This window comes from Chamaea fasciata, unplaced genomic scaffold (genome assembly GCF_029207755.1).
Source record: "Chamaea fasciata isolate MVZ Bird 193981 ecotype frontalis unplaced genomic scaffold, bChaFas1.0.hap1 SCAF_23, whole genome shotgun sequence".
In the NCBI taxonomy this organism is placed as follows: Eukaryota; Metazoa; Chordata; class Aves; order Passeriformes; family Sylviidae; genus Chamaea; species Chamaea fasciata.
Genome location: NW_027094108.1, coordinates 3,574,691 through 3,598,577, shown reverse-complemented (window position 1 = coordinate 3,598,577; position 23,887 = coordinate 3,574,691). Strand labels below are relative to the sequence as shown.

The window sequence follows — 23,887 nt, the reverse complement described above, 5'->3', positions numbered from 1 at the left end:
CGGGCGGTGGGAGGGGTGGCCGGGGGCGTGTCCCCCGCAGGGGGCGGGGCCGGCTCTCGCCATCTTGGCGCGGAGCGGCCGCGCCCGGCTCGGCCCCGGCGCTCGGCCCGGGGCGGGCGCTGCCCCGCCCGGCATGCGGGGCCCGGCGGCCGCCCGGGAGCTGCTGGACGACGCGGACAACGAGGAGGACGTGTCGGGTAGGCGGCGGCGGCGGGCGGGGGGCACGGGCGGGGCAGTGGCATCGCTCCCCGGATCGGTCCGGCCGTGCCGCGGGCGATCCCCGCTATCCGCGCGTCCCGCACCGGAGGGATCTGTGCCGGGTTCCCCCCGGGCGGTGCCTGGGAACGGGCTGGTCCCCCGGGATGGGCTTGGTGCAGCAATGCCCACCCTGTCAGACCTAAACCAGCACAGCGTGAATCATGGAATCACGGAATGGTTTGGATTGGGAGGGATCTTAACCATCCAGTTCCACCCCTGCCCTGGGCAGGGACACCTGCTAGAGCAGGTTGCTTCAAACCCCGTCCAACCTGGTCTTGAACACTTCCAGGGATGGAGCATCCACAGCTTCTCTGGGCAGCCTGTACCAGGGCCTCACAGAAGTCGAGCGAGCAATATGTCCTGAAGTGGTGTTGCTGTATGAGCTCAGAAATGGAAAATAAAGACACGGGCCTAAAGCCATGTGGAGACTGGCTGGGATGCTGGGATGCCCTGGGTTTGGGGAGATAATGATGGGAAGGGGAGGTGGGCACTAGCACCAGTGCCTCTGCCCAGGGCCGTGTCCCTGAGCTGGTGTGAGCAGCCCAGAACAACCTGGCAGCTGTGGCACCCATTTTCTACATGAGCCCTTCCTCTTCTCCACTCACTGTGTTTTTGTGAGCTCTCCCTGAGGTTCGGAAAAGTAAAATTCAAGTGCTGCCCCAGTGTCTGCAGGCCCAGGTCAGCAGAGGCTCTGAGAGCACAGTGTGGGCTGCCCACAGCTCTGTGCTGGGTGTGAGTGGCAGGAGGTTCTGGGCATGGGAGGAGCTGAGGCTGGTTCTGCTGGGCAAGACCCTTGAGGGGCACCAGTGGGGCAGCTGCTGGTGTGAGGATCTGCAGGAGAAGCCACAGAGCTCTGTGTCTTGTGGCATGAAGCTGCTGCTCAGGTGTGCTCCTCTGTCATGGTGAGCATGGTGTCCTGTGCCTGTGCAGTCTGTCCACGTGAGCTGTCCCTTTTGTCCCCAGAAGAAGATGATGGGGTGCTGGAAGGATTGGATGAGTTTTTTGCAGAAGACCAAGTTGTGGTACAGAAAAAGAAGAAATTAAAGAAGCTGAAAGATGGCAAGGCTGCCAAAATCAAGAGGAGGAAGAAGGAGGTAACACTGCATTTTCTCACACTGGGCTGGGGCTCCTCTGCTGTGGCACAGAGGCAGCAGCTCAGAGTGCTGCTGGCAAACACCTCTTGGGTCTCTGTGCATGGAAAGAAGGGTGAGCAGGTGCTCTCCCACCTCTGGAAGGTGACCCCCTCTTGCCCAGCTTGACTGTTCAGGAGTGCAATGTCCTCTGCAAGTGGTCTCTGGGGGGCGAAGGGGCCTCCATGCCTCCTGGCAGTGATGCAAGCAGCTACCCCACAGGAGCAGCTTGACTCTCATGGGGACTTTGGTGTGTTCAGTGGTGCTGTCTGGCCCCAGGTGCTGAGGTCCTCCTGTCCATACCACGGTGCAGCATACAGGGGCAGCAGTAAATCTTGCTGTTGTGTGCTGCACCAGCATGGCATCTGGGGCTTATGTTCCCAAGGAGGGAGATGCAAACCATCACGTTGAAATATGATTGGGCAGGTTGGAGGTTTCTGTGGATGCTGGTGTTGGCTGCACTCATTCCAGCTGTGTGCAAGTCATATGGTCCAGGGGCCTCTAGGAGTTGACACATGGAAGGACTTTTGGGCCTTCTGTAGGAAAACAAAGGTGAGGATTGGTGTCCTCCAGGGTGAGGCCCTGAGGCTGCACTGGAGGTGTGCTGCTGGGTTGAGAAGGCTGGCACTGCTCCCAGAGCCCGGCTCACTGGTGCTGTGCTGGGCTCTGCCTCTCACTGTCCCATCCCAGACAGTGCTGTCATGAGGACAGGAGCAGACATCTTGTGTGCTGGCCCTTTTCCTGCCTAAATGTACACAGGCTGCTGGGAAGAAAGGGCGAGCAGTGATGGTTCCTCAGCCCCCTACTTCCCCTGCTGTGACTGGGGAGAAGTTGTTCACCCAGCACAACTGGGCACGTCCCCCCTTGCCAAGGCAGGGCTGGGTGTTGCTGATGTCCCCAAGGGAGCTGTAAACAGATTGGCTGGATGAGGTATCAAATTGAAGTGCTTGTGGTACATGGAGGAGTGTGATGGGCTTCTGGTTTAAAGAGAGGTGATTCCATCCTGGGCTGCCTCTTGCTGTCATGGCCCCGAGGAAGCTTGTTTCTGTCATGGCCATGGTGATCTCTTTCTGCAAATACCACACAAAGCAGGCTCAGGCCTTCTGCCCCCTCTACCTCTCCCTTCGTTAGGCACATTTTTTCTCCCTGTGCTGTTTTCTGAGGGGGAAAATAAAACACAGCTCCAACGTATTTTCACCTCTACCCCTTTGGTGTTGCTGCTGACCTGCCTGAGCCCTGCAGCTGTGTGTGCAGCTTGTACTGAGCTTGGCTGCTGCTGAGCTGGGGATGGGGAGGAAATAACAGGCTGAGACCCCTCCTGTTTTTCAGTTAAGGCCTTGTGTGGACAGCTCTAAACCAGGTTCTGCCTGTGGGGGACTGTCCCCTCACCTGTCTAATTCTGGGAGAAGCTGGTGCTGGAGCTGTTGGTTGACATGAAGCAGCACCTAGGCTGCCCTCGGGGTCGGGGGGGTAAAAGATAGAGGACCTTGAATGAAGCTTCCTTTTCCTGAACTTCTCAAGAGTTTTGGGGGCAAATGAGCCTTACCCCTGCTAGAGGCGGGTGGGAGTGAAGTGCAGGCCTTGGTGTGAGGCCAGTGCCTGTGCCTGCTGCAGTCCCCGGGCTTTACTGGGGCTGCCACGCCGCACTGCCGCGGGAATTCGCCGGCAACAGCCGCAGTGGAGCTCGAGGCAGCACACGAATCGGTGCTGCAACCCCCCAGAAAAAAATCCGGAACAGCCAGGCTGTGGTTGGAACCTCAGCGCAGGCAGATGAAGGTCCTTGGCAAGGAAGGCAGCGGAGAGGGAGATTCAACCTGTACTGCAGCAGTTCCCATGGAAACCAATTATCCTGTGCCCAATTCCAGCTGTTCCTAACCCCGCTGGAGGAGAGGCGCGGGCTGCTCCGAGTCGGGAGGGACCGGCCGGCCGCGGTGTGCGCCGAGCCCCGGGAGCTCTGGCGATCGGCGCCCGGGGCCGGGGCTCCGGGCAGGAGGGGCAGAGGGAACCGAGATCGCGCCGGGGAAGGGCTGGCGGGGCTGGGCGCTGTCCGCTGTGCTGCCAGGAGCCCGTCCCTCAGCTCCCGCCGAGCCCCGGTGCCCACGAGGGACGGGATGGCATCCAGAGGGACCGGGACAGGTGCAGGGAGGGGCCCGTGGGAACCTCGTGCAGTTCAACAAAACCAAGTGCAAGTGCTGCACCTGGATCACGGCGACTCCCGGTATCAGTCCAGGCTGGGTGATGAGCAGATCGAGAGCAGCCCTCGTGAGAAGGACTTGGGCGTGCTGGTTGGTGAGAGGCTGGACATGCCCCGGCCGTGTGTGTTGGCAGCCCAGGAAGTTACCCGAGTGCTCCGCCCAGCAGGCGGCCACATTCCTTGGGATGGTAATTCTGTTGCTGTCAGTGCTGTGCAGTGGGTCATCATCTCTCCAGAAATAAACAGAAATATCCCCTGGGCAGTCCCTGCTCTGGCTCTTCCAGCACAGTGTAGCCATCGAAGCCTGCTAGTTTCTGACTGTGGGGAAGTAGAGTGCATCCACCCACTGGAGATGGGAGATTTCATATGGGAGGGTTTATGGGAAGAGAGTGAAGTGGGGGCAGGCTTGTTCTTCACTGTCCCTTTCTGTTTTAGGGGAGCAATGATGAAATGTCAGAAAATGAAGAGGAGATCGAGGAGAAATCAGAAAGTGAAGGGAGTGACTATTCTCCCAACAAAAAGAAGAAGAAAAAGCTGAAAGACAAGAAGGAGAAAAAGCCAAAACGGAAGAAGAAGGATGAAGAGGAGGATGACAATGAGGATGGAAGTTTAAAGGTACAAAAGACTTCTTTTGTCTGAGCTGGTGCCGGTGCCTGAAGCCAGACTTGGACAAGGGGAATTGAGGGTTTCATGAGAAGCTTGCCTTGGGTTTGACAAGGATGAGGTTGCAAGTGAATGACTGGGACAGAAAAAGTTCTTTTTCCTTGGTGCTTATCTTGAGTGCAGGGAAAAGCTGAGTTTCTTGGAGCTGTGAAACCTGCCAAGGCCTTGTATAGTGTTACATGGTGGGGAGCATTTGCATGGTGCCATGTTAATTTGTTTCTTGGGACTGCGTGAAGCATTAATTTGTTAAGCACTTGCATGTGCTGTTTCATAAATCCCAGAAACAAATCCCTGCATATCACTGACTAGGGAGATATGGAGCACATGACAGACCCAGCCTGGTGCTGCTCATCTGCAGAGCCATGGCTGTTTGCATTAATGATGACTCTTTAAATCTTCAGGAGCCCAAGAGCTCAGCCCAGCTCATGGAGGAATGGGGTCTCGATGACGTAGATTACGTTTTCTCAGAAGAGGATTATCATACTCTGACGAATTACAAGGCTTTCAGCCAGTTCCTCAGGTAGGGAAACTGTGGACCTGGTGGTTGAGGTTTGGGCATTGCTCAGTCAGCAGGTGAAGTTATGAAGTCAATTCTGCATCGCCAGCTCCTTGTTTCTTCCTCCCAACTCAGTCCTCAGAACTCCATTTATTTGCAGGATTGACTGGAAACAGCTGAAGCATTTATCTTTCCTGCTTTCCATAGCCCCATATTTTGTGAATGCTTATTTGAAAAGTTTCATGAGAATAACAGTTATTGAATTTCTGCTTGTACCATGAGCCTTTCAGGGCATGGCAGGTATTTCAGGGAAGGGAAGTCTCTGAGGAGCTTTAGGTGTGCCCCCCTTGCATATATTTGCTTAAGGGAGCTCTGGTTTCTGCTGCCTCCCCATGAAACTCCTGCTGGGAGGCAGCACTGCCATATCTTTTGGGGCTGAAGTGCCAGCACGTGAGGGCAGGAGCAGACACACAACACAGTGCTGCTAACACGTGGTTCTCCCTCTCCCCTGCCCTTGCAGGCCTCTGATTGCCAAGAAGAACCCCAAGATCCCCATGTCCAAGATGATGACGGTGCTTGGTGCCAAGTGGCGAGAGTTCAGTGCCAACAACCCCTTCAAGGGCAGCTCGGCGGCGGCGGCTGCGGCAGCGGTGGCTGCGGCTGTGGAGACTGTCACCATCACCCCGGCTCTCCCCGCCAGCCCCCAGCACCCTGCCCTGCCCACTGTCGTCAGGAAGGCCAAGACCAAGGAGGGAAAGGGTGGGTGCCACTTGTGGGGGGCTGCTCTTGCCAGCAGAGCTGGCACTAGGCCACAAAGCACATGCTGTAGCAAACTGGGGAGGAAAAGAGGGTGCCAGAGGGGTGTCTGCAGCTCCCGTTGCCTTTGCAGAGGTCCTTGAGAGGCATGTGGTTCATGAACCATGGCAGATCAAGCCTCTGGGTCTTCTGGATGTTTGGCAGTTTGTGGCAATTAATTAAGCTGGGAGAGGGAGGGATCTCCCTTAGTGCCATGTTCTGCCTTGGGAAGTTGCTGTTCCACTGTGCTGTGGAGTGATTTGGGTGTGACAGTTGTTTGTAGAGTACCAAACAAATTGTCAATTTCTTCAGGTCCAGGTGTACGGAAGAAAATCAAGGGCTCCAAAGACGGGAAGAAAAAGGGGAAAGGGAAAAAGATGGGAGGCTTGAAATTCCGGTTTGGAGGAATCCCCAGCAAAAGGAAAAAGGGCTCCTCTGTAAGTTTGCAGGGCTTTGGGTCTGGGAGGGAAGTACTGGGATGAGCTCTTGTTGGGAATGGCACAGCCACCCCATGTCAGGGGTGTCACAGCCTCATTTGTGCCCCTCTGTGGGGCACCAGGCCCTGATCAGCACATCCCCTTGCACCCGTGTCCAGGCTCAGATTTTTGTGGGACTTGTGTATGGCCGCAGCTTTTGCTAAAATCACATGACCCTGTTTACTTTCAGCAGTGCGAGTGATAATGCCATCATTTCAGATTGCATTTGCAAAGGAATTCTTCAGGGCTTGCACTGCAGCTGAACCGTACGTCACCGAGAATTCTGGGATTGTTTAATTGCATTAGCAGGGCGTGCCCATGGCAGCTGGAGTCCTGTGGCATTGCCTGGGATGCTGGAGCTGCCCAGCCAGAGCGCACTGGGTTCTTCTCAGTGCACCAGTATCAGGAGTGTTTCAAAGAATTAACAGCATTTTAAAGAATAATTTTCTTAGATAACTAGTGACTGGGCGTGGGGCTTTTCTAGGTGTTGATAATATATTGGTCAATCCCCCTCAGCTCACTGTGTTCCAGTTCCAGCTCTAGTTCCCATAACACAACCTTTTTGCAAACACATCCGTGTGTTGAAGTTTGAAGGGCAGGAGCCACTCGTTGCTGCAGGTTTTCAATCATGTATCACAAAAAACTCCTCCTGTGCTCTAGATCCAAATATTGACCTTCCAGGGTGTCACAAAGAGCTCGGGCTGCCTCCTGCAGCTGGAGCCTGAGCACCTGGTTAGGAGTGTGCAGGCTGGGGATTTGCATGCTTGAGTCTCCCAAGTAAAAATTCAGATGTATTATTGTGTTTTGACTCCATGGGATGCTGGGCCTGTTTTGACTCCTTTCATGCTGTGGGAATGCCAAGTGTGAATGCCTGCATGCATGGACACAGGAGGGATGGCACAGCTGAAATGGGTGTCGAAAGAGACAGAGAGGGAGCAAAGTCCTGCCAAGTACTGGAAAAAGGGGCCTTTGGAGGCACAGGGTGGGAGTGTAGGGTTGTTCCTACCCAGGAGAACACAGCAGTGGAATGACAACTGGGATGCCAGCACTTGGACTGGGTGTGCTTTGCTTTTTCCCTCTGCAGAGTGAAGAGGAGGAACGGGAAGAATCCGACTTTGACAGCGCCAGCATCAACAGCTCCTCCATGCGCTCCGAGTGCTCGGCTGGCCTGGGGAAGAGAGGGAAGAAGAGGAAAAAGAAAAAGAGGAGTAGGCCATCCTTTGTAATCTGTTCCTATTCTGTTCTGTTCCGATGGTGCTTCCCTGGCCTGTGCAGCTCTGGGCTGTGTCTGGCACTGGCTCGATGGGAGAGGATGTGCCTGTGCCTGTCTGTGTGAGTGGAGTGTGAGGTGCTCTCTTGGTGTCCAGGCCCTGCTGCTGGGGGGCTCGTGCCTGCAAGGAAGTTTCAGAATTTGTGGAGTTTCCAGGGAAGTGATTTTCTGAGGAACAGCTTCCGGGGAGCTGTGGCTTGTGGCAAGCTTCCAGCAGAGCAGGGCAGGCTGTGGGTGAGACCCTGTGAAGACGAGGGATCTTTTGTCTGTGTGAGGTGTGCAGTCAGGCAGGTGGCAGAGCTGTGGTAGTGATGCAGGGACAGGGAGGCATGTGAACCGTGGTGGAAAGGATCTGTCAGGATCTGCCAGTGGCTGTGTGACCACATTTGTGTGCATGTCCCTTCATTCCTTCCCGGGTGGATGTTGTGCCTTGGCACCTCTGTCCCTGTGCTGCTCTGGAGAGCAGCCCCTGTGCTGAGCACGTTGCCTTTCTGTCTTGTGTCCTTGTTTGGGTTGAGATATTTCAGATCCAGGCGCATCCTTTGGCTTCTTAGCTTTTCTGATGGATTTTTGCTTCCAAGAAATGGAAGGGCAGCTTCTGGGCTGGGGATCAGTTAGGGTGTGATACTGGCCAGCCTCACCATTGGTCAGCAAGGCTGGGCTGGCTGGCTAGCCCCATGTCTTTTGTGTGAAGGGCATTGCTTGTGGCCTTGTGAGGACCCTGCTGCTGGAGGAAGGTAGCTCCTGCTGCGTGCTGGAGAAGTGGAAGGTTGGAGATACATGCCAGGAGTTTGTGGCAGAGCTGGGAATTCAGATGAGCCATTCCAGCACTTGCAAGGCCTGGTTCCTCTCCTCCTTTTCCTGTCCATGCTGTGTTGAGAGTGCTCCTGCCTCTGTGCCAAGGAAGTCCTGAGGAAGAGCAGAGTAGTCCCAGGAGAGGAGTCCTGTCCTTGGCCATGTCACCCTTGCATGGTGCGTTTGCAGCTGGTGCTGGTGCCTGGGGAGGTTTCTCTGACTGGCCTCCCTTGCAACCTCTCCAGGTTCTGGCATTCTCCATTGAGAGCCTGAAGGAACCAAAGGATGATACAGTGTGGAGAGAGAAAGAGAGACAGAGGTGAGATGATGCTGTGTGCAAAGGTGAACTGTGGTGCTGAGGGACAGAGAGGCAGTGGGAATTAACAGGAGGGGTCTGAGGTGAAACGCTGTCCTTATTTCCTTAACTGTATGGTAGAGGAGCAAGTGTCCCATTCCCTCCGGGAGAGCTGGCTGCTCTGCCACCCCTCTGACTGTCACCTGTCCCTTGCTTGCAGTTGAAGAGGGGGACGGGTACGAGACGGACCACCAGGACTACTGCGAGGTGTGCCAGCAGGGCGGGGAGATCATCCTGTGCGACACCTGCCCCCGTGCCTACCACCTGGTCTGCCTGGACCCCGAGCTGGAGAAGGCCCCCGAGGGCAAGTGGAGCTGCCCCCACTGTGTGAGTGGGGTCGGGGCCCCGTGGGAGTGGGTGGCCTGCTGGTGGAAACCTTCAGTGTTACACTGGCTGTGCTTCCCCAGGAGAAGGAGGGCATCCAGTGGGAGCCGAAGGAGGAAGAGGAGGAGGAAGAGGATGGTGGGGAGGAGGAGGAGGATGACCACATGGAGTTCTGCCGGGTCTGTAAGGATGGAGGGGAGCTGCTGTGCTGCGACACCTGCCCATCCTCCTACCACCTTCACTGCCTGAACCCACCGCTGCCAGAGATACCAAATGGTGAATGGCTCTGCCCACGCTGTACAGTGAGTGTTACTAGCATTCCCATTCCTTACTCTGTCTCTGCTCCCACACCTGCCTGGCCTGCCAGTGGCTCTTGTGGCTGCTGCTGCCCCTCACAGCCCTGCCCTCTGCCCCAAACCCTTCCCTGGGGAGTGTTGCTGCCAGGTGCATGTGCCTGAGGGCTCTGGAAGGCTCTACTGCCTCTGTGGTCTCCCTGTGGGAATTGCTGGCTGGCAGCTTCCCGTTCTGGTTTCTGATGGGATGTCAAGCCTTGTTTGATATGTGGCCTACGGAGAGGGGCCTTTTCTGCCTGGTGGCAAGACCTGTCCCCATGGGGGTTGCAGAGGTGTCATGGACACTTCTCAGGCACCCTGTGCTGGCTGCTGTCCACTTGGCATTGAAGGCCCCCTTCCGTTCCCTGCTCTAACTCCCCGTGGCCCCTGTCAGGGTCTCACCTTGAACTCTGTACTCTTGCCTGTTTGCTTCTGTGTCCGCAGTGCCCTCCCTTGAAGGGCAAAGTGCAGCGCATCCTGCACTGGGCCTGGAAGGAGCCGCCGGCCCCGCTCCCGCCCGCGCTGCCCGCCACAGACCCGGAGCTGCCTCTGCCCCCGCCCAAGGTGCTGGAGGGGATCCCGGAGCGAGAGTTCTTTGTGAAGTGGGCAGGCCTTTCCTACTGGCACTGCTCCTGGGTCAAGGAGCTGCAGGTGAGCCCACGTGGTGTTGGTGTAGAGCCCCTTCCTTGCCCCGCTGTCCCACTGCCCACGGGCTGAGCGTGGCTCCCTCCTGCTGCAGCTGGAGCTCTACCACACCGTGATGTACCGCAACTACCAACGGAAGAACGACATGGATGAGCCACCGGCCTTCGACTATGGCTCCGGGGACGAGGACAACCAGAGGGAGAAGCGGAAGAACAAGGACCCCCACTATGCCAAGATGGAGGAGCGGTTCTACCGCTATGGCATCAAGCCTGAGTGGATGATGATCCACCGCATCCTGAACCACAGGTGAGGAGCCTGTGAGGGAACTCGTGCCATCCTTCTGGAAGACCAAAGCCTTGGGCTGGTGGAATTTCAGCTTCTGGCCTCTGCTGAGGTCTCTGTTGTCTTGGAGGTTTGCTCCTGGGCTAACGCTGAGGCTGGAAGGGGATCCATGCTGCCTTATTTTCATTTCTGCTATGTTGTGCATTAAAAATAGAGTTACAGCAAATTTTCCCAAAGGTGGATGCACAGTGTTGTTCCGCTCTTCCCAGTCATACTGTTTGAGTCCTGTTACAGCCTCGCCATTCCGTAAATTCCGATGCTGATGGGGACGGTGCTGAGGGGAAGAGTTGGAGTATGTGGCCAACTCCCTTACAGAACCTTGACACTGATGTTTCTTTTCTGTAGAAGAAATTCCCAGTGAATGAAATGTGCTGTGCAGATGGGCTTTCTACATCGAGTGGCTGGAGACGTGTTTTTGTTGGATTTCTACATTTCAAGTGGCAGCTTGAAATATCAAGTAGTAGCAGTGGTTTTGCTGGAAGGCTGCATGGCAGGAAAGAACTAAAGCTGCCTGTTTGATTTTCGCATGAGTTTCACCTTGTCCACTAACAAGGCAGCAGGTTTCCCTGTAGGCCCAGAGTCAGACTTGGAAGTGTGTTTATTCTGTTTTTAGTGTAAGCAGGACTTCCTAGAGTGGTGAGTGCTGCAGGTGAGAGGGGAAGCACTGGTATGCATCCAGGCCTGGTGAAACAGGGAAATGAGGTTGTTCAGTGGAATGGAAAAGCAGCCTGTAAAGCTTAATGGTTTGACACACTCACAGATGAATAGGTATTTCCTGTGGAAGTGTTGATACTTTATGCTTTTCTACTTCAGCTTGGATGTCCTAGTCTGTAGGTGAAGGCAGAGGATGAAGCATCCAGCTCTGCAGAAGCAGATCACGGCGAGCTGCTCCCAGGGGCTGGTGGCATTCACTGATCAGCTTTCTGTGCCCTGTGTTACAGCTTTGATAAAAAGGGAGACATCCATTACCTGATCAAGTGGAAGGACCTGCCGTATGACCAGTGCACCTGGGAGATCGATGACATAGACATCCCCTACTATGAGAACCTCAAACTCCTCTACTGGAACCACAGGTATGAGCCCACAGCCAGGGGAGCTGGGCAGAGCCAGGACAGCTCAAGTGGGTGTTTGGGAAAAGGGGGACACAGAGGTGCCCCCCTTTTGAACACATTGACACTGATTGCAGTGACTTCTCTTCAAAGAGCAGTAGGGCAGCACTGATGAGGGCTGGCCCTCCTGATGTGCCATTCTGGGGCTGCTGGGCAATCCTACCTGCTCTTTTCCAGCCTGAGCTCCCCTTCCCCTGCATCTGCACTGCCATGACATTCATGGTCTCCATGGCTGTGCTGCCTGTTCTGGGGCAAAACCACAGTACTCTGAGTTTGTTCTTCATTCTGGAGACTGTTGTGTGGACTGTTGTGAGGGGACAATCAATGCCCTGTGAGTGCCCATGCTAACTGGGCCAGAAGAGCTCCTGTGGGGAGGGGGGGCAGTGGAGTGTGGGAGGTGTTTCTGTCCCTTGGCTCAGAGCTGAGAGAACAGTGACCTCCTGCCATCCCTGACGTGTGCTGGCTGTCTCAGGGAGCTGATGCTGGGGGAGGACACGCGCCCTCTGAAGAAGCTGAACAAGAAAGGGAAAAAGCTGAAAGAGGAGAAGCTGGAAAAGCCTCCAGAAACACCCCTTGTGGATGTGAGTGAGAGTGGTGGGGACAGTGTAGCAGCATGGGAACCTAGAGGGAGGGTGGGCTGTCTGTGCCCTTGTCCTGTAACATTGTCCTCCTCTGGTCCTCCTTTGGGGACCCTGTTTTCATTGAAAATTCTGGAGTGGTGTTGCTGTGAGGAGCCTGGGGACTGGGCTGTGCCAGGGACCATGTCCTTGTCTCCTTTGGAGCTGGATGTGACAAACCTAAAGAGGGTTTTGCTGGATGTTAGAAACTTTAAGAGGGATGTGCTTGGGTGCAGGGGAAGGAGGGGCAGGTGTTTTTCACTGCTCTGTGCCATGGCTCTCTTTTCAGCCTACAGTGAAGTTTGACAAGCAGCCGTGGTACATTGATGCCACGGGAGGCACGCTGCACCCTTACCAGCTGGAAGGGCTGAACTGGCTGAGATTCTCCTGGGCACAAGGGACAGATACAATCCTGGCTGATGAGATGGGGCTGGGGAAGACGGTGCAGACTATTGTGTTCTTGTATTCCCTGTACAAGGAGGTGAGTGGAGCGCCCGGCAGTCCCCAAGGTGGCTGAGAGCTGCTGGGGACAGGGAGAACAGCCTGGGCTCTGTCTCCCTGAGCAGGGCCACTCGAAAGGGCCGTACCTGGTTAGTGCTCCCCTCTCCACCATCATCAACTGGGAGCGTGAGTTTGAGATGTGGGCACCTGACTTCTACGTTGTGACCTACACGGGGGATAAGGAGAGCCGGTCGGTCATCCGGGAAAATGAGTTTTCTTTTGAAGACAACGCCATCCGGAGCGGGAAGAAGGTCTTCCGGATGAAGGTGGGAGCTGAGTCTGTGCCTGCCCCATTGCTTTACCAGTAAAAAGGGGAGAGGAGAATTTGACCTGGAGAGGGAGGCTGGTTAGGTCCCTCATCAGGTGTGTCCCACAGAGGGAAGCTGGCATTGTTTACAGACGCAGGAGGTTTGTGATGAGCTTTACGGATTTTTGCCAGAGCTCTTCTGCTTCTGTAGTCTCCTGCTTGGTTCCTGTGTTTGGGTGTTTTGCTTGCACGACTCAGCCCTACTGTGGGCTCTGTGCCAGGCAGTGCAGCCCTTCTCATCTTGGATCACATGCAGCAGCAGCAAAGGTGGAGACTGTCCTGTTTGCTGCTCTCTTATCCCAGCTTTTCTCTCCCTTTGCTCCTCCAGAAGGAAGCCCAGATCAAGTTCCATGTCCTGCTCACATCCTATGAGCTGATCACCATTGACCAGGCAGTGCTGGGCTCCATAGAGTGGGCCTGTCTGGTGGTGGATGAAGCACACAGGCTGAAGAACAACCAGTCCAAAGTAGGTGGCAGGGATTTTGAGTGATTTTTTTTCTTCTTTAATATCCTCTGGCATTAAAAGCCCGTCAGCAGCAGGAAAGGCAGCAGCCTGGCTGCCTGACAGTCCTTGGACAGGCTATCGTGAAAGGGAATTGATCCCTCTCCTTCATCTCCTCTTTACCTGAGGCTCAATGCAGTCTCCAGCTCCTGGGATGTTCCCTGTCCCTGGTGCAGGAGGAGACAAGCGGTGTGACCCAAGGACACACAGGATTGCTACCTGTGCTCAGTGGGAATGGCTGGGAGCAGGACAGGCTGGCACCCTGCTCTGCGTGCCCAGCGTGGGGGTCACTGCTCAGTCTCCATGTGCACCCTGCGGAGTCCCACAGTGACACATTGGTTCCTTGCAGTCCTTGTCAACCAAACTTATTTCTTTTCCAGTTCTTTAGAGTACTGAATAGCTACAAGATCGATTACAAGCTGCTTCTCACAGGGACTCCGCTCCAGAACAACTTGGAAGAGCTCTTCCACCTGCTCAATTTCCTGACTCCAGAGAGGTTTAAGTAAGTTGCACTTACTCGGGCCATCGGGGTGGCTCCTCACTCTGGCTTTGGTGCAGGCACAAAAGCATTATCTCCTCACATGCCTCGAGAGCTCTGCCCTGATTTTTAAGTCACAAAGCAACAGATCCCTTCGCTTTCACATGCCCCTGTTGCTCAGTGCCATGGGGGTCTGGCTGCTTCCACAGCAACCTGGAGGGGTTCCTGGAGGAGTTTGCAGACATCTCCAAGGAGGACCAGATCAAAAAGCTCCACGACCTGCTGGGTCCCCACATGCTGCGGCGGCTCAAGGCCGATGTGTTCAAGAACATGCCAGCCAAGACAGAGCTGATCGTGCGAGTGGAGCTGAGCCAGATGCAGAAGTGAGTGATTCCAGTGCATTCCCCAGGGGTGTCTGCCTTCCCCCAACATGGTGAGGAGGTGTCAGTGGGGATTGAGGGGTCAGAGGCACCCCACTGGCCTGGGGCCTGCTGCAGGAAGAGTGGGAATACTTTGTGTCTCACCAAGGGGTGTATTCCATGTGGTTGAACTGGGCTTGGTGCAGTCCTGGGGGCATGGGAGGCTGGCAATGTGGCTGTGCTCGTTCTGGGGACATGGAGAAAACACTGAGGCTGAATCCCCTTCTCCCATTCCTGGCACTAGGACGTGGCCTGTGCTGCTGGTGTGCCTGGGTCAGCCTGGAGCGTTGCTGCTGCCCCAGCTCTGGTTCTGCTAGGCTGACCTGTTCAGCTTCAGTGGCATCTCTTGCAGCTCAGGGCACCTGAAGGAAGGGCCTGTTGCTTCTTTCCCACCTGGTGGGCAGGAGGGCTTGGCTGGCACCCAGCAGAGGGGAGTGGGTCGTGGAGGTGCTCTACTCCCCAGTCCATCCCACTGCCAGGGCTGTGATCCCCCCAGGGCAACTGGAAGGACCCACCCCTAGGTGCTGAATCGCTTAAAAAATCCTACAAATGTCTCTTTTGCATCTCCAGTGACACTCGGGGGGTTTAATTCAGTGCCCTCCTGTTTGTGCCAGTCCCACACCTGCCCCAGCTAACACAGTGTCTGTCCCATCCCCCCTCTTGCAGGAAGTACTACAAATTCATACTGACGAGGAACTTCGAAGCCCTGAATTCAAAAGGTGGTGGGAACCAGGTCTCACTGCTCAACATCATGATGGACCTGAAGAAGTGCTGCAATCATCCGTACCTGTTCCCTGTGGCGGCCGTGGTACGTCCCCTGCCTTTGCACCCTTGGGCAGCTGCTTCCATGGTCCTGCTTTGGTTGACACTGTGGGTTGCACTTTGGGTAAAACTGTGGGTTTCCATGCGAGTGGTTTCATACAAGGACTTTGTTTTTTGTTTTGGAAATGCAAGTGAAGTTCTCTGAGGTTAGCGCGAGTTGTCCTTGTGGGCACTGACCATGCTGCCTTCACAGGAGGCCCCGGTGCTGCCTAATGGATCTTATGATGGGAATTCTTTGGTCAAATCTTCTGGGAAACTGATGCTGCTCCAAAAGATGCTGAAGAAGTTACGGGATGGGGGTCACAGAGTTCTGATCTTCTCGCAGGTGAGGGCAGGGAGGGATAATAATAAATAAATTTTTAAAGGAATTTTTAAAATTATGTATGAGAAATTTGTGCTGGGAACAGACAGAAATAGGTGGAATAGCTGGTGACAGCTTCTCCCCCAGGCAGCTATGGCAGTAATGGTGGAAGGGCTGTGTCCCAGCTCGCTCCTGAGGGAGCGCCTGTCGTGTTTAAGAGCTCTGTTAGCTCAGGATAGAACGGAGGCAACAGTCAGGAGACTCCTCTTTGGGGAGGGACAGTCAGACACAATTCCTTCCTGCTGGCAGAGTTGCCTGTAGAAGATGAGATACAAGTGTTGCTCCTCTGGCAGCTGCCTGTTGGCTGTGCTTGTATTGCCGACCGTGCTGTGCTGCCACCACCGAGCCCTCTGGGCTGTGGGCAAGGACCATGCTGGGGCAAGGCAGGTCCCCAGGGGAGGCAGGGGTGTTTGGCCATGCAGACCCTCTCATGCCAGGGTTGCCTTGCCCTGTAGATGACAAAGATGCTGGATTTGCTGGAGGATTTCCTGGAGTACGAAGGCTACAAGTACGAGCGGATCGACGGGGGCATCACCGGTGGCCTGCGCCAGGAGGCCATCGACAGGTTCAATGGTACTCACTCACCTTCCTACCTTGCTGAGGGATGGCCATGGGGGGGATGGCAGGGTGTGGCCAGAAGCAGGTCATCTGCCAGTGCCCAGAACTTGTGCCACACTCGAAGGTCTGGCTTCCTGTGGCACTGGGGGACTGCTCATTCCGTGTCGTTAAATCCTTGAGTTGGTTCCCACAAGGAACCCTGAGTGTGCCAGCAGCTGTTCAGCTGGAGGGGCTCCTGCCTTTCCCTCCAAGACCTCAGCAGATGACAGAGCTTCCCCTTTGCTCTGGAGCTAGGTTCTGCCGTAGCTGATTCCCAGGGAGCGAAGTGTTTTCACTCCTTGCCACCCCTGCCTCTTGCTTGTCAGCTTTGGAAGCCATTCTGTCCCTCTGCTGCTCCTCTCTGTGAGCTGTGCTTCTTTCTGTCTCACCTGTTCCCACCTCTGGGTTTGTCGTTCTCAGCTCCTGGGGCTCAGCAGTTCTGCTTCCTCCTCTCCACCCGTGCCGGTGGTCTGGGCATAAACCTTGCTACGGCCGACACTGTCATTATTTATGATTCTGACTGGAATCCCCACAATGACATCCAGGTTTCTGACTTTCCCTTTTCCTTCCTGTATAGTAAGTACCTCTCTGGCTCTGCCCTCTCTTTGCACACCCTCACTGGGTTTTCAGTATCTTCTCTTGAGAGCTGCTGACACTTTCTTGTGAGTGTTTCTGCTCAGGAGTCCCCTTCCCGCACCCTCTGGCCTCATCCCGGCCTCTTTGCAGTCTAGGAGAGACCTGACACATAAAATTGGCTCTCCCCTGAAACATTCTCACTTCTTCCTCATACTCATCCTCAACTGGGTGCCTCTCATGCAGCTTGGAGGGTGAGAAGCATGTCCCTCCTGTCCCGCTGGCACGGTGGCACCCTCTCCAGCTCCGTGTTCTGCCTGCAGGCGTTCAGCAGAGCTCACCGCATCGGGCAGAACAAGAAGGTGATGATTTACCGCTTCGTGACCAGGGCCTCTGTGGAGGAGCGCATCACCCAGGTGGCCAAGAGGAAGATGATGCTCACCCACCTGGTGGTCCGCCCGGGGCTTGGCTCCAAGTCTGGCTCCATGACCAAGCAAGAGCTGGATGACATCCTCAAGTTTGGGACAGAAGAACTCTTCAAGGATGATGTGGAGGGTGAGGTGGGAATGCTCTGTGTGAGGCAGGGCCCTCTCTGAGCTGCTGGGGCTCACTCTTCTCTCCCTGTGCCCCAGGCATGGTGTCTCAGGGACAGCGGATTGCCATGCCGGATGCTGTTACCCCTTTCTCAGACACACTGTCAACAAAAGGGGGTGCAGCAACCCCTGGCATGAAAAAAAAGCATGGTGGCACCCCACCAGGTGTGTAGCCCCTCTTTGCTGGGGTGACTCATCCCTCTTCCTATCCCCTTACCTGACCTGAACTTGCCTGGCTCAGGAGTGGACTGTCCAGCAGACTGATCTGCGCTGCTGTTCCCCTCGCTTTGCTCTTCAGGTGACAATAAGGATGTAGATGACAGCAGTGTGATCCACTACGATGATGCTGCCATCTCTAAGCTTTTGGACCGAAACCAGGATGCAACTGACGACACGGAGCTGCAGAACATGAATGAGTATCTCAGCTCCTTTAAAGTGGCTCAGTATGTTGTGAGAGAAGAGGACGGTGTGGTAATGTGATCAGTATCTTACAATCACCCCTTTGTACATCCCTCTATGTTCCCTCTGCTCCCTCTCTTGTCCCTGTGAGTGCTCTGCTCTCTCTCTCTGTGACTGCTCGAGCCCCTTGTCTCTGGCTCTGCAGGAGGAGGTGGAACGGGAGATCATCAAGCAAGAGGAGAATGTGGACCCTGACTACTGGGAGAAGCTGCTGCGGCACCACTATGAGCAGCAGCAGGAAGATCTGGCCAGGAACCTGGGGAAAGGGAAGAGAATCCGCAAGCAGGTCAACTACAATGACACCTCTCAGGAGGACCAAGGTACGGCCACAGGTGCTCGGCTCCTGGCTGGGCTCATGGGACGGACTGAGCTGTTGCTTGGTGACTCTCTGCAGTTGGTAGATTGCCTGGATCTGTACTTCCCAGGTTCCTAAACTTTGCAGTGTAGAAATTTCAAGGATTTTTTTATTTGTTGGTCTGTAAACTCTTGTTTTGCTGGAAGAATCTAGGAAAGACATGTCTGTGGGCAAATATTTCAAATTGGATTTTTTCTGCATAACAGAATGCTAATTCTGTAAAACCTGAGAACGTGATTTCCTGTTACTGTGTCCCCCTTCCTGCTGCCTGGCAGTGAATGCCTGTCTTACCCACAAGCAGGCTCTGACCTGTCTAGCACATCCCTCCCAGGCAGGGTCTTTTAACCTGGCTTCCCTTGTGTTCTGCAGAGTGGCAGGACGAGCTCTCTGACAACCAGTCAGAGTATTCCATTGGCTCTGAGGATGAGGATGAAGACTTTGAAGAGAGGCCAGAAGGCCAGAGTGAGTTGATCTGTTTGATACTCCCTGAGATTTGGAAGCATCAGGAATGTCTGGGTTGGAGGGACTGGTGTGCCCAGGGCTTCTGTTCAGGGGTCTGTGTCCCTGCTTTATATCAAGTGAGGAGCTTTCCAGGGCAGGGAAGGCAGCCAGCTTCTTCCTTGGTCTCTGCAGGACTGTGGTCTGGTCCACCATGAGGACCACGCATGGTCCCCCCTTGCAGGGGAAGGGCAGGGGAGTGTCCTGACCTGGGGAGTGGTGGCTGGACGGGACCCTGCAGTCTGGGCAGATGCTCTAGTGCGTTCTGCTCCTGTCAGGAGGGAGGGCAGGAAGCCTGGGGTCTTTCCTTGCTCCCTGGCCCCTCCATTACTGAGGCTGCTTGGCTCTAGGTGGCAGAAGACAATCCCGGAGACAGCTGAAGACTGACAGAGACAAACCTCTCCCTCCTTTGCTGGCAAGAGTTGGGGGGAACATCGAGGTGAGCCTCAGCCAGAGCATGGCCAATGCTGTTGTGCCCAGGCTGCCTGTGGGCTGGATCCCTCTGTGCTGAATGACTGGGACATCAGTCCTGCTCCAGCAACGCCTGTCACAGCTGTGAGGCTCCAGGATGCCACATGCTGCTGAGGCCACTCTGTGATCCCAGCCATGCCTTCGCTTCCTGCAGGTTCTGGGCTTCAACGCCCGGCAGCGCAAGGCATTCCTGAATGCCATCATGCGCTGGGGAATGCCACCCCAGGATGCCTTCAACTCCCACTGGCTGGTCCGGGATCTGCGAGGGAAGAGCGAGAAGGAGTTCAGGTATGGAGGTCTTGGCAGGCAGGCAAGGTTGGGAGCCTGCACCCCTTCACTCTGGGCTCTTTTTGGGGTGTCGGTGTCTGTTTCATTGAGGTGGCATCTCTTGTTCCCTTCCTGGGTGTGAGACTTCCCTCATGCATGGGTGATGGGTCATGTGTGTGCTGGGCTGAGCAGGGAGACCACGGGCCAGGACTGAAGTGTGGTTTACCTGGCAGGGCGTACGTCTCCCTCTTCATGAGACACTTGTGTGAGCCCGGGGCAGACGGTGCTGAAACCTTTGCGGATGGCGTTCCCCGGGAAGGGCTGTCACGCCAGCACGTGCTGACTCGCATCGGGGTCATGTCACTAGTAAGGAAGAAGGTGGGTGAGTAAAACTATGAATGGGCCTTTTCAGGAATGTTTTGGAGACTTTTCCCAATGGGGTGGGTGCAGCAGTCCCACCACTTGGTCACTCTGTGGGTGAGCAGCCTGGACATGCCGACTCCGTGGCAGCAGCTGGGAAGGTCCCTGCTCTGTTTGACCTGATCATGTGTGTCTGTCCCAGGTCCAGGAGTTCGAGCATGTCAATGGGAAGTACAGCACCCCAGACCTGGTTCTTGAGGGCCCAGAGAGCAAGAGATCCTGTGAGGTTGTGTCTTCAGATCCCAACACGCCTGTCCCGGCCAGTCCAGCACACACACACACAGGACCTGGGGCTCTTGCAGGTATCAAGGGGTGTTGTATCTGGGGTCTGGCTTGGGAGGGAGGTGGGCCAAGACACCAGGAGGTTTTAGAGGTGCCTGACCCATCGGGCCCTGCTCAACAGCTTCCTGGCTTTGCTCTTCCTACAGACAAAATAGAAGCACAACCAGGGTTCCATGAGGAAAAGGATCTGGTGGAGCAGAAGCCCAGAAAGGTGTCTGACAGCCAGGTGAGGTGGCTTTATTCAGCATCTCCTCCAGGGAGTTTCCCCAGCTCTGCCTGGGAACTTGGGGTACTCCCTAGGGAAGGGAGGGCCGGGCTGATCTGAAATGGATGCTTGGCATTTAGGTGCCTGCAAGTGCCGAGGTGGAGAGCGAAGAGCACCCAGAAAGCTGTGACAGCAAGGAGAGGCCAAGGGAAGAGAAGCAAGAGGATTGTGAAAAGGCAGAGCCTTCTTCTGAGCCCTTGGTGAAAGGTGAGGCTGTGGATCTTCTTGGTGTCGCTATGGGAAACTTGAAAGTCCTGCAGAAATTCCTGAAAAAACAAGTTGTAAATTGCATGAAATGGTCATTTTGGGGGGCATTTGTTCCTCCAGATGTCTCAAGGAAGAGGGAAAACTAAATACATTTATTTGATAAAATGCAGAAGAATGTTCTGTTTTAATTTCTTTGAGCATCTTGAACGAACAAACAATACAGTTACTTTACCCTAAAAGGGAAAGTCTGTCTGGATAAGTAGGTTGCTCCCTGCAGAGCATTTTCCATGTCAAGCATTTCTTGTAGGCCTGTTCCCTCCTGCAGATGAGGGGATTCAAGAGCAAGAGAAGCCTTTGGAGAAGGCGGAGTTGAGCAGCAGCCCAGGGAAGGGGGAGGATAAAGAAGTCAAACCAGGTGAGGCATGAGGCTTTGGAGAGAGAAGAGTGGGAAGAATTCCCAGAGTGAGGCTAGTGCCTGGCACAGTGACAGAGTGTGCCCACAGACTGGTGGCAAAGATGCCATCAGTACCAGCACCACTGGTGCTCAGGAGCCACGAGTGAGAACAAGACCCTGTTAGGGAGGGCACTGCCTGTGCTAACAGTGGGATCTGCTGGGAGGGGTTGGTGACTTTTGCAGGGGTGGCACCAGTGGGTCTAGTGGTGGAGCACAATTAGGTCAATTCCTTGTGTTTGCCAAGCAGAGGATGGCAAGGAGGAGGAGAAGGAGCCAAGTGATGCCCAGCAAAATGGTGACAAAGAGGAGGAGGAGGAAGGAAAGAAGGATGACAGAAACATGAACTTCAGATTCATGTTCAACATTGCCGATGGTGGCTTCACAGGTAAGAGTGAGAGATGAGGTGTTGGCCTCTCCTGCAAAGCTGCTGCAGAGGCTCTGAACCTGTTCAGGGAATGTGACCCTTGTCACAGGCCATGGATGGGCTTGTGCTTTGCCAGCAGCAGACCTGGGTCTGCACTGTGCCTGTGGTCCTGGGAGGTTCCATCGCTCGCCCTGCCCACATGCTGTGCATTGATCTGCAGCCCAGCTGCCTGACCAGGCTGTCTCCCTTCTGCTTCCACAGAGCTGCACACACTCTGGCAGAATGAGGAGAGGGCTGCCATGTCCTCTGGCAAGATCTATGACATCTGGCACCGCCGACACGACTACTGGCTATTGGCAGGAATTGTCACGTACCCTTTGACCTGGCAGAGCAGGAGGCAACGGGCGAGAGAAGCCTGTCTGGGGGTGTGGGAGCTGGGCTGGCACTGCAGTGATCAGCAGGGAGAGGGTTTAAGGTCACGGTGTCGCTGTGGGGTGGTGGGCAGGCTGTTGGCTGGCTGGTTCTGCCCTTGACACTTCCCCCACACCAGTCATGGCTATGCCCGCTGGCAGGACATCCAGAATGACCCACGCTACGTGATCCTGAACGAGCCCTTCAAATCGGAGATACACAAGGGGAACTACCTCGAGATGAAGAACAAGTTCCTTGCCCGGCGGTTTAAGGTAAGTGGCAGGTCCAGGGCTGGTGGGTCCTTAGTGGTGGGAGGACCAGAGCAGCACCCTGAAATCAGGGGGGAGTTTGCCAGCATCTTCTCTGAGTGGAGAGTGGACTTTGCGAGGGGCTCCGTGGTTTACTGGTTTATAATGGGGCGGGGTCTGGTCCTGAATCCTTCCCCTCCTGCACCTCCCAGTTGCTGGAGCAGGCCCTGGTGATCGAGGAGCAGCTGCGGAGGGCGGCGTACCTCAACATGACCCAAGACCCCAGTCACCCGGCCATGGCACTGAACGCACGGCTGGCAGAAGTGGAGTGCCTTGCTGAGAGCCACCAGCACCTCTCCAAAGAGTCCCTGGCTGGGAACAAGCCTGCCAACGCTGTCCTGCACAAGGGTGCGTGCCTGCAGGGCTGGGGCAGTCTGCTCTGAGGCTGGGAGGGGTTCCCCACGCTCACCTGGGGAGCGAAGCCAGGAGGTGTCCCCATCTTGTGTTTTCTCAGCCAGGAGCTGCCTGCTCCTCTCAGCTTGCTGGGTCTGGCAGGCATCCCCCCAAGTACCTCCTGCTTTACTTGCAGTGCTGAACCAGCTCGAGGAGCTGCTGAGTGACATGAAGGCTGATGTGACACGCCTGCCCTCCATGCTGTCCCGCATCCCACCCGTGGCTGCCCGGCTGCAGATGTCAGAGCGGAGCATCCTCAGCCGCCTGGCCACCCGTGGAGGGGATCCAGCTGCCCAGGTCTGTGGGGACAGGCACAGAGCTCTCACTGGGAGGGTCATGGTCAGAGCTGTAGGCCCATGTCTTTTCACCCCCCTTGCCTCCCCAGGGCTCCTTTGGCTCCGCCCAGATCTTCAACAACAACTTTGGGCCAAATTTCCGTGGTCCTGGGCCAGGTGGGATTGTCAATTACAGCCAGATGCCTCTGGGACCCTACGTGACTGGTAGGTTGGGATTTTGCTCTTGGGCAGAGAAATTCAGAGGGTGGATTTGGATGGTCCAGGAGTGCTGCCAAAGGACAGTAGTGAGCAAGGTGTTTCCTCTGTCACCACAGATATTTAGCAGTTCCCACGATTTTCCCCTGCAGCTCCCACTCCTAGCTGAGGTAAGGCTGTGCTTCCCGCTCTCTGTGCTCCGTTTGCTGGGGAACATGAAGGGGTGGGGGGCTAAATGGAGGCTCCATTTTAGACTGCCCCCTCAGTGCCAGTATCTGGCTGCAGCCTCTGACTCAAGCAGCCACAGTGGAGGCGGGAGCAGATCCTTCCTGCAGCCCCTCCCAGGTGGGGTTGGCATGTGGGGCAGGTCCAGATTTGGCTGATGGGCAGCCTTCCCCTCTTCTCGCAGCAGCCCTGGGGGACAGTCGCCTGGCCATGAGCCGCTGTCTCCAGAGGTCGGCAGGGAAATTGTGCCAGCGTTACCTGCGTGGAAGACAAGCTGCTGCCGGCGCTGCTGCACTGTCCTGCTCCCGCTTCAAGTGTGCTTTGCCTGCTGCGGCCCCCGTGGGAGCGGCGGGGCTGGGGGTTTGTGTCCGTGTACATTTTTTGCACTTTCTTATTGAAGACTTGAAGAGTTTGTCTGGGCAAGGTGGGCTGAGGGGAGGGAGGGAGGGCTGGAGTTGCGGTGTTTGTCCGGTTGTGTTAGCAGGTGTGGGGGTGAGTGGAGGCCAGTGGTGCCATGTCCCAGCTGGCTGTGCTCCCCAGCTTCCCCCTAAGGTCTGTCTCTTCGTCCTCGTGGTGTCTGAGCAAGCCCACGCCTGCTGCCGCTCTGCTGGAATCCCTGGCACTGCTGTGGTGTGGCTGGGGGTCCACATGTGCTGGGCTTGGGGCAGGCAGATGGAGGGGATGTGGGTGGGACAGAGGGGACAGCTGGAACTGGGATGGGGATACCTCGAGCGTGGTGACACCGGCAGCCGTAAGCAACACCCCTGCATCCGCTTCGTGCTCTGTGTGTCCCGGTTTCTGTTCTGTGTTTTAATAAATCCTTTGAGAAGGACGCTGTGGAGTCTGGCAGGGGAAGGGATGGTGGGGTGGCCTTGGGGGAGGGCTGGCCACAGTCTTGGTACCCCTGTTGTCCTGCACACATGTCCACACACACACACACACACACACACACGTGTCCACAGAAACAGACACAGACAGCTACACACACGTGCACGTGTACACAGACACGTGTGCATGTGGAGACACAGGGACATGCACACATGGACACAGACAGACATGAGAA

At 55.6% G+C, this 23,887-nt stretch overlaps 1 protein-coding gene across 6 annotated transcripts; it reads left to right on the top strand.

Annotated features, from left to right (window-relative positions):
- The first annotated feature begins 33 nt into the window (after positions 1-33).
- On the top strand, positions 34-23,656 carry CHD5 (chromodomain helicase DNA binding protein 5). Of its 6 annotated transcripts, none has more exons than XM_066202756.1 (42): positions 34-197; positions 1,225-1,352; positions 4,018-4,197; positions 4,647-4,765; positions 5,262-5,500; positions 5,849-5,973; positions 7,097-7,220; positions 8,593-8,759; positions 8,840-9,058; positions 9,533-9,739; positions 9,828-10,039; positions 11,017-11,148; positions 11,657-11,765; positions 12,091-12,282; positions 12,368-12,568; positions 12,938-13,075; positions 13,492-13,613; positions 13,799-13,972; positions 14,675-14,816; positions 15,024-15,155; positions 15,647-15,764; positions 16,209-16,333; positions 16,685-16,916; positions 16,994-17,119; positions 17,253-17,425; positions 17,559-17,733; positions 18,138-18,230; positions 18,617-18,705; positions 18,892-19,025; positions 19,238-19,382; positions 19,567-19,726; positions 19,853-19,932; positions 20,052-20,178; positions 20,486-20,593; positions 20,880-21,017; positions 21,258-21,366; positions 21,547-21,679; positions 21,868-22,063; positions 22,245-22,405; positions 22,494-22,608; positions 22,719-22,769; positions 23,009-23,656. In XM_066202756.1, exons 1-41 carry the CDS (start codon positions 134-136, stop codon positions 22,724-22,726), a joined length of 5,871 nt encoding a protein of 1,956 aa, XP_066058853.1. In that variant the 5' UTR covers positions 34-133; the 3' UTR covers positions 22,727-22,769; positions 23,009-23,656. The 6 variants fall into 6 exon arrangements, with proteins under 6 accessions (XP_066058853.1, XP_066058852.1, XP_066058854.1 ...); XM_066202755.1 differs by having other exon boundaries at positions 1,222-1,352; positions 12,941-13,075; XM_066202757.1 differs by having other exon boundaries at positions 1,222-1,352; positions 20,504-20,593.
- The last annotated feature ends 231 nt before the right edge of the window (positions 23,657-23,887 follow it).